General features: G+C 33.8%; 1 protein-coding gene across 1 annotated transcript in view; it reads left to right on the top strand.

Annotated features, from left to right (window-relative positions):
• The window catches only part of LOC106152154 (centrosomal protein of 95 kDa), a 19356-nt gene extending 1885 nt beyond the window's left edge, over positions 1-17471 (top strand). The window contains exons 4-21 of the mRNA XM_087003815.1: positions 1677-1901; positions 6517-6616; positions 7024-7220; positions 9801-10162; positions 10439-10670; positions 10977-11060; positions 11662-11716; positions 12037-12186; positions 12514-12735; positions 13286-13459; positions 13862-14012; positions 14303-14579; positions 15281-15450; positions 15610-15684; positions 15922-16074; positions 16233-16366; positions 16539-16623; positions 16890-17471. Coding sequence (XP_086859941.1) covers positions 1677-1901; positions 6517-6616; positions 7024-7220; positions 9801-10162; positions 10439-10670; positions 10977-11060; positions 11662-11716; positions 12037-12186; positions 12514-12735; positions 13286-13459; positions 13862-14012; positions 14303-14579; positions 15281-15450; positions 15610-15684; positions 15922-16074; positions 16233-16366; positions 16539-16623; positions 16890-17057 — 3014 coding nt within the window. The 3' untranslated portion in view covers positions 17058-17471. The remainder of the gene's footprint in view (positions 1-1676; positions 1902-6516; positions 6617-7023; positions 7221-9800; positions 10163-10438; positions 10671-10976; positions 11061-11661; positions 11717-12036; positions 12187-12513; positions 12736-13285; positions 13460-13861; positions 14013-14302; positions 14580-15280; positions 15451-15609; positions 15685-15921; positions 16075-16232; positions 16367-16538; positions 16624-16889) is intronic.

Below are 17471 nucleotides of genomic sequence, written 5' to 3'. Positions count from 1 at the left end.
CTTGTTATCGTGTATTGTGTAATAAAGTGTCAAAAATGGAAATAAACTCATAATTGCAGTTTGTCAGATTCAATCATTCACTATGTTCAGAATCACAGAATGGAGGGAATTGGACATTTAACACTATTCTATTGATATTTTTCCCATCTCATCAATTTTCTAAGTTGATCATATAAAAATTGCAGTAAATTGTTTATTTTGTTTTATGTTTAAAAAAGTGTTAAAAATGGAAATAAACCCATGTCAGAACAGTGCTGTCTTGTTTCACATTTCCTCAGATTCAATTCTTAGGCATGTTAACAGTCTCATTATTTAACTAATAAGACACGTAAAAGTGTTTGTTTGGCATTTCCTGCATCTTTCAACATTGTTAGTTGATTATGTAAAAATGATGGTAAACTTGTTATCTTGTATTGTATAATAAAGTTTCAAAAATGGAAATAAACTCATATCATTGCAGTTTGTCAGATTCAATCATTCACTATGTTCAGAATCTCAGAATGGAGGAAATTGGACATTTAACACTGTTGTATTGATATTTTTCCCATCTCATCAATTTTCTTAGTTGATCATATAAAAATGGCAGTAACCTGTTAATTTTGTTTTATGTTGAAAATTGTTAAAAATGGAGAAAAAAAAAACATTTCAGAACAGTGCTGTCTTGTTTACATTTTGGCATTTTCAAGTTGTGACTTTGAGGTTCCATGGGCTTGAAGACCTTTGCTAGTCATATTTTCTGAATATCCATAATACTAATATTTTATTATTAAAATTGATGGTCATTATGCTGTTAGACGTTATGTAATATTGCATCAAAATTTGAAAAAAAAACTATTTTGGGCACTGCTCCCATGATGACCATTTAAGAAAAACCATGTCACTTACTGTTCTCAAACTTACAGGAAAGAAACATAGAACTAAAATACAGCTTCAGTAGGCAATGCAGTCTGTTTGGTAATTCTTACTGCCAGTTAAACAGGTTTTCGTGAATATTTAATTTTTCACATATTGGCATTTTCAAGGTGTGACTTTGAAGTTCCTCAGGCTTGAAGACCCATGCTAGTCACATTTTCTGAAAATCCATGATACGTATATTTTATTATTAAAAATTGACGGTCATTATGCTGTTAAACATTATGTAATATTGCATCAAAATTTGAAAAAAACCTATTTTGGGCACTGCTGCTATGATGACCATTATGGGAAAACCATGTTACTTATGATTGCCAACCTTTCAAAAAAGAAATACAGGACTAAAATGCAGCCTGAGTTGGAAAAGCAGTCTAATTGGCTTCTTTTTCTGGAAGTTATACATTTTCAAAGTGTGAACTTGTTACACATTTTACTTACATTGGTATTACCTGTTGAGTATAATTAAAATTTGATGTTGAATTTGCAGTTTAACATAATGTACTTTTGCATCAGAATTGACAGTAGCCTATTTTGTGCATAGTTATTTCCTGTTTTTTGTCTGTACATTTGACAGCTTTGCTGCCTTGTTTCTAATTAGAGTTTAATAAATGATGTAAAACACATATAACAACAAAATTAATTTCATTTGTTGATCCTTCACTCCAAACCCAAAAGATGTTTATAGTTTTTCATGACAATTAGATGGCAAACATGCAACTTACTCCTATTGTTTGTTTGTATTTTTGTTTTCTACATTGAAACAGACATCATCAGGAATCCAATGAGCATAGAAGATGAGATCCATAATTGCCAGTGTGTGGTGGATTCTATCTCTCTTGATATACTACACACTTCTCTCTCTCACATTACTGGGCAGAGTATTGTCCATGGAGATCCTGGTAGTATAATGAACTTGGTTGAAGTCTTCTCTGGATTACTGGAGTATTTTCTTGATAAAATCGAGAGTGACATTTCTTCAGATAATGAAGGTAGGTTTTTCTGACAACGGTACAAGCTATCAGTTATTAATATTTAACTTCTTAAATGGGATTAAATGTCATATCAGTCTATTCTGTTATTACCATATCTATTTTTATGTACAGACACAGATGTGTCTGTACATATTGCCATCACCTGCGTCTGTCGTCGCCGATGCCGTCGCCGATGCCGATGCCGATGCCGATGCCGATGCCGTCGCCGATGCCGTGCACTTTCCTTGTAAACACGATAAGTGGAGGACAGTTTTACTTTTTGGCTTTATATTTACAGAGCTGATGAATATTCATAAAACGCAGGTCAAGTTCGAAAATCAGCATGATCGGGCCATTATTGTAGAACTTATGCTGTTTTTTCACTTTTCAGCATATATGCAACCCTGTAAACACATTTTAAGGAACACCGTTAGGCCTGTTGTCATGAAACTCACAGGAGTAATCAATCTTACTAAAACGCAGGTCAAGTTCGAAAATCAGCATGATCGGGCCATTACTTTAGAAGTTATGCTGTTTTTTCACATTTCCTCAGATTCAATTCTTAGGCATGTTAACAGTCTTATTATTTTACTAATAAGATACATAAAAGTGTTTGTTTGACATTTCCTGAATCTTTACAACATTGTTAGTTGATTATGTAAAAATGATGGTAAACTTGTTATCGTGTATTGTGTAATAAAGTGTCAAAAATGGAAATAAACTCATATCATTGCAGTTTGTCAGATGCAATCATTCACTATGTTCAGAATCTCAGGATGGAGGAAATTGGACATTTAACACTGTTGTATTGATATTTTTCCCATCTCATCAATTTTCTTAGTTGATCGTATAAAAATGGCAGTAACCTGTTAATTTTGTTTATGTTATAAAAATTGTTAAAAATGGAAAAAAAACATTTCAGAACAGTGCTGTCTTGTTTACATTTTGGCATTTTCAAGTTGTGACTTTGAAGTTCCATGGGCCTGAAGACCTTTGCTAGTCACATTTTCTGAATATCCATGATACTAATATTTTATTATTAAAAATTGATGGTCATTAAGCTGTTTAACATTATGTAATATTGCATCAAAATTTGAAAAAAACTTATTTTGGGCACTGCTCCCATGATGACCATTTAAGAACAAGGCAGCAAAGCTGTCAAATGTACAGACAAAAAGCAGGAAATAACAAAAAAGGCTACTGTCAATTCTGATGCAAAAGTACATTATGTTAAACTGCAAATTCAACATCAAATTTTAATTATGCTCAACAGGTAATACCAACGTAAGTTAAATGTGTAACAAGCATAAGGCTTCAGGCCCATGGGAGTTCAAGTTCACACTTTGAAAATGTATAACTTCCAGAAAAAGAAGCCAATTAGACTGCTTTTCCAACTCAGGCTGCATGTCGATTTTCGAACTTGACCTGCGTTTTAGTAAGATTGATTACTCCTGAGAGTTTCATGACAACAGGCCTATCGATTTTCCTTGAAATGTGTTTACAGTGTTGCATATATGTTGAAAAGTGAAAAAACAGCATAACTTCTACAATAATGGCCCGATCATCCTGATTTTCCAACTTGACCTGCATTTTATGAATATTCATCAGCTCTATAAATATAAAGCCCAAAAGTAAAACTGCCTTCCACTTATCATGTTTACAATGAAAGTGCAAGGCGCCGGCGTCGGCGATGATGGCAACAACAGACGCAGGTGATGGCAATATGTACAGACACATTTATATATATTTACTGTACTGTTTGAGAACAGTAATTGACATGGTTTTTCTTAAATGGTCACAATGGGAGCAGTGCCCAAATTAGGTTTTTTTCAAATTTTGATGCAATATTACATAATTTTTAACAGCATAATAACCATCAATTTTTAATAATAAAATATTAGTATTATGGATATTCAGAAAATGTGACTAGCAAAGGTCTTCAGGCCCATGGAACTTCAAAGTCACATCTTGAAAATGCCAAAATGTAAACAAGACAGCACTGTTCTGAAATGGGTTTATTTCCATTTTTAACAATTTTTAACATAAAACAAAATAAACAGTTTACTGCCATTTTTATATGACCAACTAAGAAAATTGATGAGATGGGAAAAATATCAATAGAGCAGTGTTAAATGTCCAATTTCTTCCATTCTGAGATTCTGAACATAGTGAATGATTCAGTCTGACAAACTGCAATGATATGAGTTTATTTCCATTTTTGAAACTTTATTACACAATATACAATAACAAGTTTAAAATCATTTTTACAAAATCAACTAACAATGTTGTAAAGATGCAGGAAATGTCAAAAAAACACTTTTACATATCTTATTAATTAAATAATGAAACTGTTAACATGCCTAAGAATTGAATCTAAGGAAATGTAAAAAACAGCATAACTTCTAAAATAATGGCCCGATTATGCTGATTTTTGAACTTAACCTGCATTTTAGCAGGAATGACCACTCCTGTGAGTTTAATGACAATTGGCCTATCTGTTTTTCTTATATTGTGTTTACAGTGTTGCATATATGCTGAAAAGTGAAAAAAAAGCATAACTACTAAAATAGTGGCCCGATCATGCCGATTTTCGAACTTGACCTGCGTTTTAGTAAGATCAATTTTTCCTGTGAGTTTCATGACAACAGGCCTATTGGTTTTTGTTGAAATGTGTTTACAGTGTTGCATATATGCTGAAAAGTGAAAAAACAGCATAACTTCTACAATAATGGCCCGATCATGCTGATTTTCGAACTTGACCTGCAGTTTATGAATATTCATCAGTTCTGTAAATATAAAGCCAAAAAGTAAAACTGTCTTCCACTTATCGTGTTTACAAGGAAAGTGCACGGCGACGACGGCGACGGCGACAGCGACGACGGCGACGGCGACGACAGACGCAGGTGATGGCAATATGTACAGACACATATCTGTGTCTGTACATAAAAACCATGTCACTTACTGTTCTCAAACAGTACAGTAAATATGTACAGATGTGTCTGTACATATTGCCATCACCTGCGTCTGTCTTGGCTGGCGTTGCCATCACTGTCACTGTCACCGTGCACTTTCATTGTAAATGCGATAAGTGGAAGGCAGTTTTACTTTTTGGCTGTATATTTACAGAGCTGATGAATATCCATAAAACGCAGATCAAGTCCGAAAATCAGCATGATCGGGCTATTATTGTAGAACTTATGCTGTTTTTTCATTTTTCAGCATATATGCAACACTGTAAACACATTTCAAGGAAAACCGTTAGGCCTGTTGTCATGAAACTCATAGAAGTAATCAATCTTACTATAACGCAGGTCAAGTTAGAAAATAGGCATGATCGGGCCACTATTTTAGTTATGCTTTTTTTTTTTTCACTTTTCAGCATATATGCAACACTGTAAACACAAAATAAGAAAAACAGATAGGCCAATTGTCAGTAAACTCACAGGAGTGGTCATTCCTGCTAAAACGCAGGTTGAGTTTAAAAATCAGCTTAATCGGGCCATTATTTTGAAGAAATGCTGTTTTTTCACATTTCCTCAGATTTAATTCTTAGGCATGTTAACATGCATGTTTCATTATTTAATTAGTAAGACACGTAAAAGTGTTTGTTTGGCATTTCCTGCATCTTTACAACATTGTTAGTTGATTATGTAAAAATGATGGTAAACTTGTTATCGTGTATTGTGTAATAAAGTTTCAAAAAATGGAAATAAACTCATATCATTGCAGTTTGTCAGATTCAATCATTGACATTCACTATGTTCAGAATCTCAGAATGGAAGAAATTGGACATTTAACACTGCTCTATTGATATTTTTCCCATCTCATCAATTTTCTTAGTTGATCATATAAAAACGGCAGTAAACTGTTAATTTTGTTTTATGTTAAAAATTGTTAAAAATGGAAAAAAAAAATTCAGAACAGTGTTGTCTTGTTTACATTTTGGCATTTTCAAGTTGTGACTTTGAAGTTCCATGGGCCTGAAGAACTTTGCTAGTAACATTTTCTGAATATCCATAATACTCATCATTATGCTGTTAAACATTATGTAATATTGCATCAAAATTTGAAAAAAAAAAACTATTTTGGGCACTGCCCCAATGATGACCATTTAAGAAAAACCATGTCACTTACTGTTCTCAAACTTACAGGAAAGAAACATGGGACTAAAATACAGCTTCAGTAGGCAATGCAGTCTGTTTGGTAATTCTTACTGCCAGTTAAACAGTTTTTTTGTGAAAATTTAATTTTTCACATATTGGCATTTTCAAGGTGTAACTTTGAAGTTCCACGGGCTTGAAGACCCATGCTAGTCACATTTTCTGAAAATCCATGTATATTTTATTATTAAAAATTGACGGTCATTATGCTGTTAACCATTATGTAATATTGCATCAGAATAGAAGAAAACACAATTTTGGGTGCTGCTTGAGCATAATTAAAATTTGATGTTGAATTTGCAGTTTAACATAATGTACTTTTGCATCAGAATTGACAGTAGCCTATTTTGTGCATAGTTATTTCCTGTTTTTTGTCTGTACATTTGACAGCTTTGCTGCCTTGTTTTTTACTGTGATTAAATTCCATATTTGATAATTTGGTCTAAGCATTATAGTACTTCGTATTTTTTAAGAAAACCCAGGTTATTTGGAAGAAGAAGACCCTGATGCCTTGACACCAGAAGTGCTGAATGGTATTCTTGAGAGAGAACTTGGGAAGGATCAAGAGTCACAGTATGGGTTAAAATTCTCACTTTTAAGTCTGAAATAGTGTTATCTGCTATTAAGGTATCTAATCAGAAAAACTTTGATTTCATGTTATTCATAAAGATGGTCAAAAGTGGTACAGATAACTGTCATACGCTGCATGATTAAATTATATTAATTATATTGGTTTTATCTGCAAAAATACAAAGGCAGAATCCATTACATACTTGAATATGATATAATTGGAAATCTAGATACCATTAGATTTTTAATTTTAATCATATTATGAAGCTCACATTCTTGTATTAGTGTGGAATGTTGTCGCTTCTTGTGTGAATGAGATCAAGTTGAAACCTAATTTAATATAAAAATTCAGCAGTATTTGTAGTAACTGAAATGATACATTGAAAACAATTATTTTGTATCCTAATCAGGAAACCTACAGCATCCAAGACAGAAGTGGACACCACTAAAGACCTGATTGCCCTTGGGGAGAGTGATAGTTTTAGGGGACATATACCAGGTGGACAGGGCAGTGGTGGTAGTAGGCCCCCTGCCACAATGACATCAGCTACCAGTGCCCCACAGCCATTACATTACCCAGTAGCTCAGAGCTCTGTACATCACATGAGTAAGTGCAAGGCTGTTTTTGTATTTTTATGTACAGACACAGATGTGTCTGTACATATTGCCATCACCTGCGTCTGTCGTCGCCGATGCCGATGCCGATGCCGTCGCCGATGCCGTGCACTTTCCTTGTAAACACGATAAGTGGAGGACAGTTTTACTTTTTGGCCTTTATATTTACAGAGCTGATGAATATTCATAAAACGCAGGTCAAGTTCGAAAATCAGCATGATCGGGCCATTATTGTAGAAGTTATGCTGTTTTTTCTTTTTTCAGCATATATGCAACCCTGTAAACACATTTTAAGGAAATCCGTTAGGCCTGTTGTCATGAAACTCACAGGAGTAATCAATCTTACTAAAACGCAGGTCAAGTTCATAAATCGGCATGATCGGGCCACTATTTTAGTAGTTATGCTGTTTTTTCATTTTTCAGCATATATGCAACACTGTAAACACAATATAAGAAAAACAGATAGGCCAATTGTCATTAAACTCACAGGAGTGGGCAATCTTACTAAAACACAGGTTGAGTTCGAAAATCAGCATAATTGGGCCATTATTTTAGAAGTTATGCTGTTTTTTCACATTTCCTCAAATTCAACTCTTAGGCATATTAACAGTCTCATTATTGAACTAATAAGATACATAAAAGTGTTTGTTTGACATTTCCTGCATGTTTACAACATTGTTAGTTGATTATGTAAAAATGATGGTAAACTTGTTATCATGTATTGTGTAATAAAGTGTCAAAAATGGAAATAAACTCATATCATTGCAGTTTGTCAGATTCAATCATTCACTTTGTTCAGAATCTCAGAATGGAGGAAAATGGACATTTAACACTGTTCTTTTGATATTTTCCCCATCTCATCAATTTTCTTAGTTGATCATAAAAAAATTGCAGTAAACTGTTTATTTTGTTTTATGTTTAAATAGTGTTAAAAATGGAAATAAACCCATTTCAGAACAGTGCTGTCTTGTTCATTTTTCAGCATATATGCAACACTGTAAACACAATATAAGAAAAACAGATAGGCCAATTGTCATTAAACTCACAGGAGTGGTCAGTCTTACTAAAATGTAGGTTGAGTTCGAAAATCAGCATAATCGGGGCATTATTTTAGAAGTTATGCTGTTTTTTCACATTTCCTCAGATTCAACTCTTAGGCATGTTAACAGTCTCATTATTGAACTAATAAGATATGTAAAAGTGTTTGGTTGACATTTCCTGCATCTTTACAACATTATTAGTTGATTTTGTAAAAATGATGGTAAGCTTGTTATCGTGTATTGTGTAATAAAGTTTCAAAAATGGAAATAAACTCATATCATTGCAGTTTGTCAGATTCAATCATTCACTATGTTCAGAATCTCAGAATGGAGGAAATTGGACATTCAGCACTGTTGTATTGATATTTTTCCCATGTCATCAATTTTCTTAGTTGATCGTATAAAAATGGCAGTAACCTGTTAATTTTGTTTTATGTTAAAAAAATTGTTAAAAATAAAAAAAAAACCCATTTCAGAACAGTGCTGTCTTGTTTACATTTTGGCATTTTCAAGTTGTGACTTTGAAGTTCCATGGGCCTGAAGACCTTTGCTAGTCACATTTTCTGAATATCCATGATACTAATATTTTATTATTAAAAATTGATGGTCATTATGCTGTTAAACATTATGTAATATTGCATCAAAATTTGAAAAAAACCTATTTTGGGCACTGCTCCCATAATGACCATTTAAGAAAAACCATGTCACTTACTGGTCTCAAACAAAACAGTAAATATGCACAGATGTGTCTGTACATATTGCCATCACCTGCGTCTGTCGTCGCCGTCACTGTCTCTGTCGCCGACGCCATGCACTTTCATTGTAAACACGATAAGTGGAAGGCAGTTTTACTTTTTGGCTATATATTTACAAAGCTGATGAATATTCATAAAACGCAGGTCATGTTCGAAAATCAGCATGATCGGGGCAACTATTGTAGTAGTTATGCTTTTTTTGTTGTTGTGACTTTGAAGTTCCATGGGCCTAAAGACCTTTGCTAGTCACATTTTCTGAATATCCATAATACAAATATTTTATTATTAAAATTGATGGTCATTATGCTGTTAAACATTATGTAATATTGCATCAAAATTTGAAAAAAACGTGCTGCTGCCATGAGGACCATTATGGGAAAACCATGTTACTTATGATTGCCTAACTTTCTAAAAAGAAATACAGGACTAAAATGCAGCCTGAGTTTGAAAAGCAGTCTAATTGGCTTCTTTTTCTGGAGGTTAAACATTTTCAAAGTGTTAACTTGTTACACATTTTACTTACATTGGTATTACCTGTTGAGCATAATTTAAATTTGATGTTGAATTTGCAGTTTAACATAATTTACTTTTGCATCAGAATTGACAGTAGCCTATTTTCTGCATAGTTATTGCCTGTTTTTTTGTCTGTACATTTGACAGCTTTGCTGACTTGTTAAAAGTACAGAATAATATTTAAAAAAGTGCTTGAATATGTGTCTAGTTATCCTTATTCACACATATTAGCATTACTTTTTTCTGTTGGTTTTCAATTTCTAGGCAAGGAGAACGACTCTACTTTGCAGTTAATCAGGGAAAGTGAGCAAATTCAGAAAAGATGGGAGCAAGAATATGATAAACCTGATCCAAAATCACTAGGACATAGCCATGGGAGATATGAAACCAGCAGGATGAAACCAGAAAAATTGCACCCTGATTCTAGCACAGGGGAAGTGTATAGACAAAGGGGTGTCTCTGATGGACATAGCTTTGTTCAGTCCTTCCCTGAAAGGAAAGTAAGAACAACAGCCCCTACTTCCACAGTAACAACGGCGTCAACTACAACAGAAAAAAACAGAAACAGATTGGTTCACAGTGAAGGAAGGATGGATAGACAGAGAGATGGTTTTTTTCCTGCAAAGGTAACAGTTTCAAGTTCTGTAGCCACTATAGATACAGGGCATTGTTCTACAATCTGTTGCTTTTTTGCAACTTTGATAATATATATGTTGTAATGAAAAATTTTAATGTCTCAAGGGATTCTTATCTGCATACTATCACAAGATCTTATGGTGTTTTTAGTCTAGAGTTTTTTTTTAGTTGATTGTCCTGTTTTGTATTACAACCCATGTATCTATACATTTTAAACATTTAAATCTAGCTGAAAAAAAGCTTTTTTTTTTTGAAAATTTCCATAGGATCCTAAAGACAGCCCTGTAGTTTCACCCCCAAAGGTTCCAGATACTTCTAAACAGCCTCAAGCTTTTAGAGACTTTGGAGATTTAGGGCTTAGGCCAAAACCAGACTCGCCCCCTGCAGAGCATTTAGAGACTGAAAAGACGGAGAAAAGATCTGATGGTGTTGAAAATACAAAGAAAACTTTCACTCATCACTTGTACCATTATTATGTTCCCAGTGAACAGAGGAAAGGTTAGTTCAAAGGAGAGAGTTTCATGATTGTCTCCATAATACTGTTTTTAACTTTGTGAGACTGGCAAAAAAGACATCTAGTTAAATACACTGGTCTTACCAGTTTCAAAGTAAATCATGTAAATGCAAAATACTATATTCTTGGTTTCATTCAGATTTATCTGTCACTTTCTACATTTATCTACTCCGAGCTTCATATTAGATGCATATCATCTTCTTAATTTTTTAACTCAGCATGTGGTACATACTTCTGAATTCACAAGTATTTGTTTCTAAAAGGACTTTGAATCCTTTTTTTCCCTGAAGGTCCTGCTGTACCCTCACTATCAGCTTCTATGCCATTGTCAACAAGGAGAGACACTGAAAGGTCTTTCATGCCAAACAGTACAGGTAAAGTAGTTACTATTACTCTATGGTTTATACTCTAAATAAACATTATATTGATTTTTATTTTTTAACATTTTACAGACAGTTACATTTAGTACATGTATTTTTTTTTCTTTGTCAAATATTTGCCCCACTTCTTTAGTCTTCATTACGACATCTACTGCATGAAGACTGAAGTCAGTCGCAAATTTGACTAAAATACATGTGAGTACTCTTAACTGGCTACAATATGATGAAATTGTAATGAATTTATAAATGTCTACAAGAATGTACCTAAATATGTTTAACATTAGGTTTCCTTGATATTTCTGCAGTTATAGACCTAACAATCCTCCTACAGTGCCATTTAAGAACTTATTATGTCATACTAAATATTTTACTTCCACATATAGTAGTCGGTGGTATCAAGTAAGACAATTACTCTAAAGTCTTGAACTCCTAATATTCAAGAGGTCCAGCATTTTCTGTAAAACAGACTGTAAGAGATGGTTCTATTTAAGTTGAGTATGACATAATTAAAAGAAAGGTGAGGTGTTTTGGTTATGAAAGAGTTATGTGACTTTATCATTTCCATGTTATCTAGAATTGATTTTTTTCTGACCAGGAACTGCCCCTAGACTATATGGTTCTACTATTCCAATAGCCACTACAGCTGAGAGGTAAGATATGGACACTGATGAAGTGATTCCTGATCACACATGATATAAAATAAACTCATCCCATGGTCCCAGTCTTTTTTCCAGTGCTTTTATTTTTTTCCAAAACTAATTTGTCCTATCATCAGGATGTTGCCTAGCACATGTCAGTAACTGTATGACAAATGTATAACAATAATAAGTAACCAGTAAGAAGCATTATATGTATTTATTGAACTCCATGTATCAAAAGAGAGAGTTTCATGATATGTACAGTTTTTGTACAGGTACGACTCATAGCAGTGTTGAGAGCTGTACATGTTTTGTTCATCTGTTATTTTTAGAGATACTTTATATTCAAAACCTGGCCCTTCAAGTTCCCATACTTATGACAACCTGGAAAATCTGATGGCAGACACGGTTCACATGTCTCGAGATGCAGTTCGTAAAAGTCCCACTAAGAGTCCAGTCATTGATGTACCTGATAGATTAGGGTATCAAGAGATTTTTTTATTTCAAGTTAACTGTTAAAATATAATTTAAAATGTTGATATACAGGATTCTTTGTATGATAGTAAAAGACAAGGTTTATAAAAGGTTTGTGAATTTGTTGAGAAATCTATCACTATTGGCAAGTCATGTTACGTAGACTGACTGGCTGATCTTAGTCTTAACTGTCATTAGATTAACAGAATCTCAACACATCAGTTTGCAATGCTTGTTATAGAAGTTATATTATTATTGTACCTTGGAATTTTTAAGAAATTATTCAGTTGTATGTGTTCAGGAAATAAGGCTGTACCGTATTACATGCATTACAGTCAGTCACTCAAGGACCTTCATAGAACAACAGTCCAGTTACGCAAAGAATCAGACAAAATTCTTAGAGAGTCTATTGAGGTGAAAAATGCGTCACAGAGAGAAGATGCAAAGTGGAGAAAGCCCAAGAGAAAAGTTTCCTCTCTTGCTGAGAGATCCACTGATGATCCATATAAGCCGACAGATAGAGGGATGCATGCAACTGTCCGGACAGAAGTGGGAAAGTATGTATTGTAAAGATTTATCCTCTTTATATTTGGTCCACATTTTTTGCAATTTTAAAGTAGACTGTGTGTTGCCAACCTTCCAGTGGCTCATAGTTGGCCTTCAGCAGACATATATTTTTGACTGGTATGTTGCTTAGTGCTTGCCTAGATCTCAAGGTTGATATGGAATGCAAAAACATTGCTGTGCATAGTTGGCAGTTTATATGAGATACCTAATGTTTGATAAGTTTGCCATAATATTTAAAAAAAGTTGTTTCATTGCTAATTAAGTTAAGTGTACAAATTTGTTATCCAAATATTAAAAACATGACTTAGTGGAGATATTTTTATAAGAACTTGGGTTGTATTAAATGTTTTTGTTACAACTGTGCTGAAGCCATTATAAAGGCACATTAGCTAGCCATAAGTGAAATGATGTTCAAATGACTGTAGTCTTTTCACAAGGTTTAAAGACTGGATTGTAAATAATCTATGTTTCTGTACAGAATGCCTGTGTCAGGCATTGTGACAAAAATACATTGTGGTATCATTTATCATTATTTTATAGACGAAGAGAAAAGCAAATGCACCAAGACTTGCAGAGATATCTTAAAGAGAAAGAGAATATCGAGAACATCTCCCCAAGAGTTAATCCCAACAGGGATGAGGTGTACCTGAGTGATGATGAACTGTCTCAGCATAGTGACAGTTTTTTGGACTACAGAGAGTCAGCTAAAGAAAGGTATATATGGAAGATTTAAACAGTGCAAAGAGTCACATTTTTATTTTTATTTTTTTAATGAATACTGGCTGTATATGCAAAAAAATAAATATTGAATTTTTGTTTCTTTTAAAAGTCCTCACAAATCATTTGAACATGTGTTGACAAAAATTAATCAATCAGCAATTTATATTGTGCCTACGCATAGCTTCTAAAGTTTTTAATCCCTCATGTAGTATAGAATGAACAGTACAGAAGAGACTGGTTCAGATTTAAAAAAAACTGGGGTTTAAAAAAAGGTTATAAAGTGACCACCTTGAGTAATTTTGATAAGCATTCCATTCTTCACATTATGAATTAAAGTGATGTATCTATTGAAATTAAAGTTGATATCAATAAGGTTCTCCATTAATGATTATTCAGGGAATTTGCCACTGATGACCTCAGTCCCCTGCGTCCAACATCCAAGAAAGTTCGTTTTCAGGACAGCCGTCTAAGTTCAGGGGCAGATGCACATGCCAGGATTAGGAGTAGGATTTTAGATGAGGACAATTTGCAAAAGACTAGAACAAGGGTAAGGAAGGAGTGAAAAGATAAAACGTGATATTCATTCCATAGTCTTAGCTCACACTAAAATGTTATACTTCAACAAATGGTTAAAGAAAACTCATTTGTAAATTGTGCTTTAACAAGACATGATAAGAGACCACTATTTTTTTTTTCAAAAACCATAATCTTTATGTCAATATAATTCTTACTCAGAGTTTATTCAAGATGAATAATTAAAGGAATTATCTGAATCTGAGAGCATTTAGAACACTCAAATCATCATTCCTCACTTATAGTCTCAGCTTTGATTTTCAGATTTTAGATAGCCAATATCGACAAGACCTTGATGAATTCAAGGATGTAATGGGCCACAAAATGAAAGTTATGAAGAAGAAAACCGCAGAAAAAGAAAGAGTCTACAGAAAAGGGGTGCTAATAGGTCCCCAAATCTCAAAGTACAAACCCAGTAAAAAGTACACAGCATCTGTGGTTGGAGGAGAAAGTAGAGGTAGACCTTCCAGTAAGGGGCTGGGAAAGAAAAGCAGAAAAAGAAGTGCATCATGCAGTCCTGATTTTGGCAGAAGACACCCACGTGAGTACATTCTGCAGTTAGTCAAGTTGATATATATATTACCGACCGGATGGCCTTGTGGTTAGAGTGTCCGCCTCCGGAGCGGGAGGACGTGGGTTCATAACCCGTCCGGGGACCTACCAGTCCTTTATAAACGGTACTTGCTGTCTCCCCGCTTGGCACTCAGCACTAAGGGGTTGAAGCAGGGGCCTGGTCAGGCAGTGTAGAAATGATATATTAGCTCTGAGCGCCTAATATGGCAGCCAAGCTGTATCCTCCCCAGGGAGGTGAGACCGTCTACAGAGTGCACCAGTGCAAAAATGACCAGGCTTCCTTGACTTAAATATTCATTTCATTTAATAATAAATTAAAAATGACATAATTGTATAACTTCAACCTTCGGGTTGCGATTTCCCAATAAAGATTATTATTATTATTATATATATTATTATATAACATAAAAGATTAGATTATTTTCTATTTTTGAGGAAATTGTTTCAAGTTAATGAGTTTGTTTACATAAGTGTCTTATTTAAACTTTTGGTTCTTTTTTTAGAAGTGCTTGAACACTGCCTGATTCAAAATAGAAATTGACTTAAATTGCATCATCAAATGAACAGATTGTTATTCAGGGAAATCCTCTGTTATACTGTGCGCTGATGACATTTGTGTACCTTGTATCCTAAAATTCACCTTAAAATCAAGCACATTTGCCATTCCAGTCAGGGTTGGTGAAGATAATATTCTGCCCTTCATGTTGGAAGAGTTTCCCTTCATCCATCTGTCTGAACACACAATCCATGATGTGTGGAAGAAGAGTTACAGACAAGTAGAGCAGCTGAGTAAAGCAGCACAAGAGGTCAAGAGGAAAAAATCTGCTGCGCAGGCTCAGGTAAAGGACAGTTTTATTTATTTATTTATTTTAAGAAAAACAAGTAATACTTTCTTGTCAACTTATAAAAAAGTGTTGTTTCCATTCGTGAAGTATTACTTTATGAAGAAAATGATTTGTAGCAGTTGTGAAGATATTTATGTTATATTTTTTTCCAAGTATGAAGAAGCAAAGAGACGACAAGAAGTTTTGATGAACATCATGAAAAAGGAACTTTCTCATAACCAAAAGATGGTACGATTGATGAACTCTGAATACTTAAGTACATCCATATTGTCCTCATTATTTTGGAGTGAGAAATTTAAATATTTTATTAAATGAATTATTCCAAATCTGAATGTAAGCTTTACATGGTGGTATATATTTCTTGTGAATTAATCACATGCATCATTCCTGACCAGCAGGTGACACTGAAGCATTCTTCACTTATTGTAATTAAAAGTTACTATGTTGTACATATCTTTTTTTCAGCAAGAGGTTAAGGAAAGAAGAGCACATGAACAAGCTATGAAGGCTAAGATCAGAGAAAAACGAATGCAATCTGCAAGAGCAAGAAGGTATTATGATGACTACCAAGTTCGCATGAGATCCAGAATGTTGAAGAAAAGAACAAAAGAAGAAATGGTAATCTTATTTTCTTTATTTTTATGGAAAATAGTTCATTTTATGCATTGGTATGCCATATGTAACCCCTTTGTTTCAAGCTCTTGTACTCATTTTTCTGTGACCTACCTTTTTCGAACTTTTTAAATGAGAGATATTATTTGTTTTCATTTTTTCAGATTTTCAAGAAACTTTTCAAGGAGGGTCTTGAAATTCAGAAAGAGAGATTGAGAGACCTTCGCAGCTATGCCAAAGAGCAAAGAGAAGTAAAAACAAGGCTCCAGCAAAATGAAATTGAGTCATTAGAAAACTTGTATCCATTTTGTGAGTTCTGTTATTCAATCTGGGCTGGCATACACCATTAAAAAAACATAACAAATTGAATCTAATTTAATGCATGAGATATGATGTACTGTACTATTTAGAAATTTATAGCATAGCTTTACAAAGAAAAAAAAATCATGTATCCTTAACATTTTAAACAGTTATCGTGACCAGTTTGCAATGTTAGCAGAGTCTATGGCCAAGGAGAGAAAGGAACTTCAAGTCAGAGAAAAAGCCCAAGAAAAGGTAGACATATTATGTCTTTGATATGTCACTGATGAACATACTTTTAAGATATGAATGTTTGTCATATTTATAATGATATGCACTATCTTTATTATTATTATTATTATTGTTATAAATGGCCTTGCTGAAATTTTGAAAGGTTTGCAACTTCGCAATTAAAAACTGAAAACTTTGCTATGGGTACAATATGGGTAAAACCATTCGATTTTAGGCATGTGTGTAACTAATACAGTTGTACAGTGAAATATTAAACTTTTCTTTCATAGGTTTTGTCAAAAATGAAAGGAGAACTCAGAAAAAAGATGGAGACAGAGATCAGGGAGTTCCAGGAGCAGCTGTACAGGGATGAGGATGATGTTTACTACAGACAACTGGATGCTGATAGAGTGAAGCATGACCTGCAAGTGGCACAGTACCACTCTAGATTACTGTAAACTATTCCTAGGCCCAACCTCAGCCAAATTGAGGTTTATGATCAAATACTGTCATTACCTGTCTTTGTCTTTTACATTTGTGTATTGATGATGAAAGTACTTTACCAGTAATTCCCCTGAAAAATCTTTAGGAATGGATGTTATAATTTGATTGGAGACAAATTATTGTTCATTGGTTCAATGGATGGATAAGTGACAGTGGGCTCTTAAGAAGTAGAGAGTTATGAAAGAAACTTTAACTTTTGCTATTTCCAAAAGTGAATGTAAACATTTTGCAACTCTTTGACAGTTCTACCAAGTCCTTTTCTAATCAAAATTTGTTTAATTAGAAATAGCGTTTTTTACTACAGCAGGTTTAAAAGTTTGGTGAAAAGCATGGAGATTTGCCTCAATAAACTATTGGCTATAACTTCA

Source organism: Lingula anatina, chromosome 2, assembly GCF_051362555.1.
Source record: "Lingula anatina isolate TDL-2025a chromosome 2, LinAna3.0, whole genome shotgun sequence".
Lineage (NCBI taxonomy): Eukaryota > Metazoa > Brachiopoda > Lingulata > Lingulida > Lingulidae > Lingula > Lingula anatina.
This window is presented reverse-complemented; position numbering and strand designations above follow the sequence as displayed.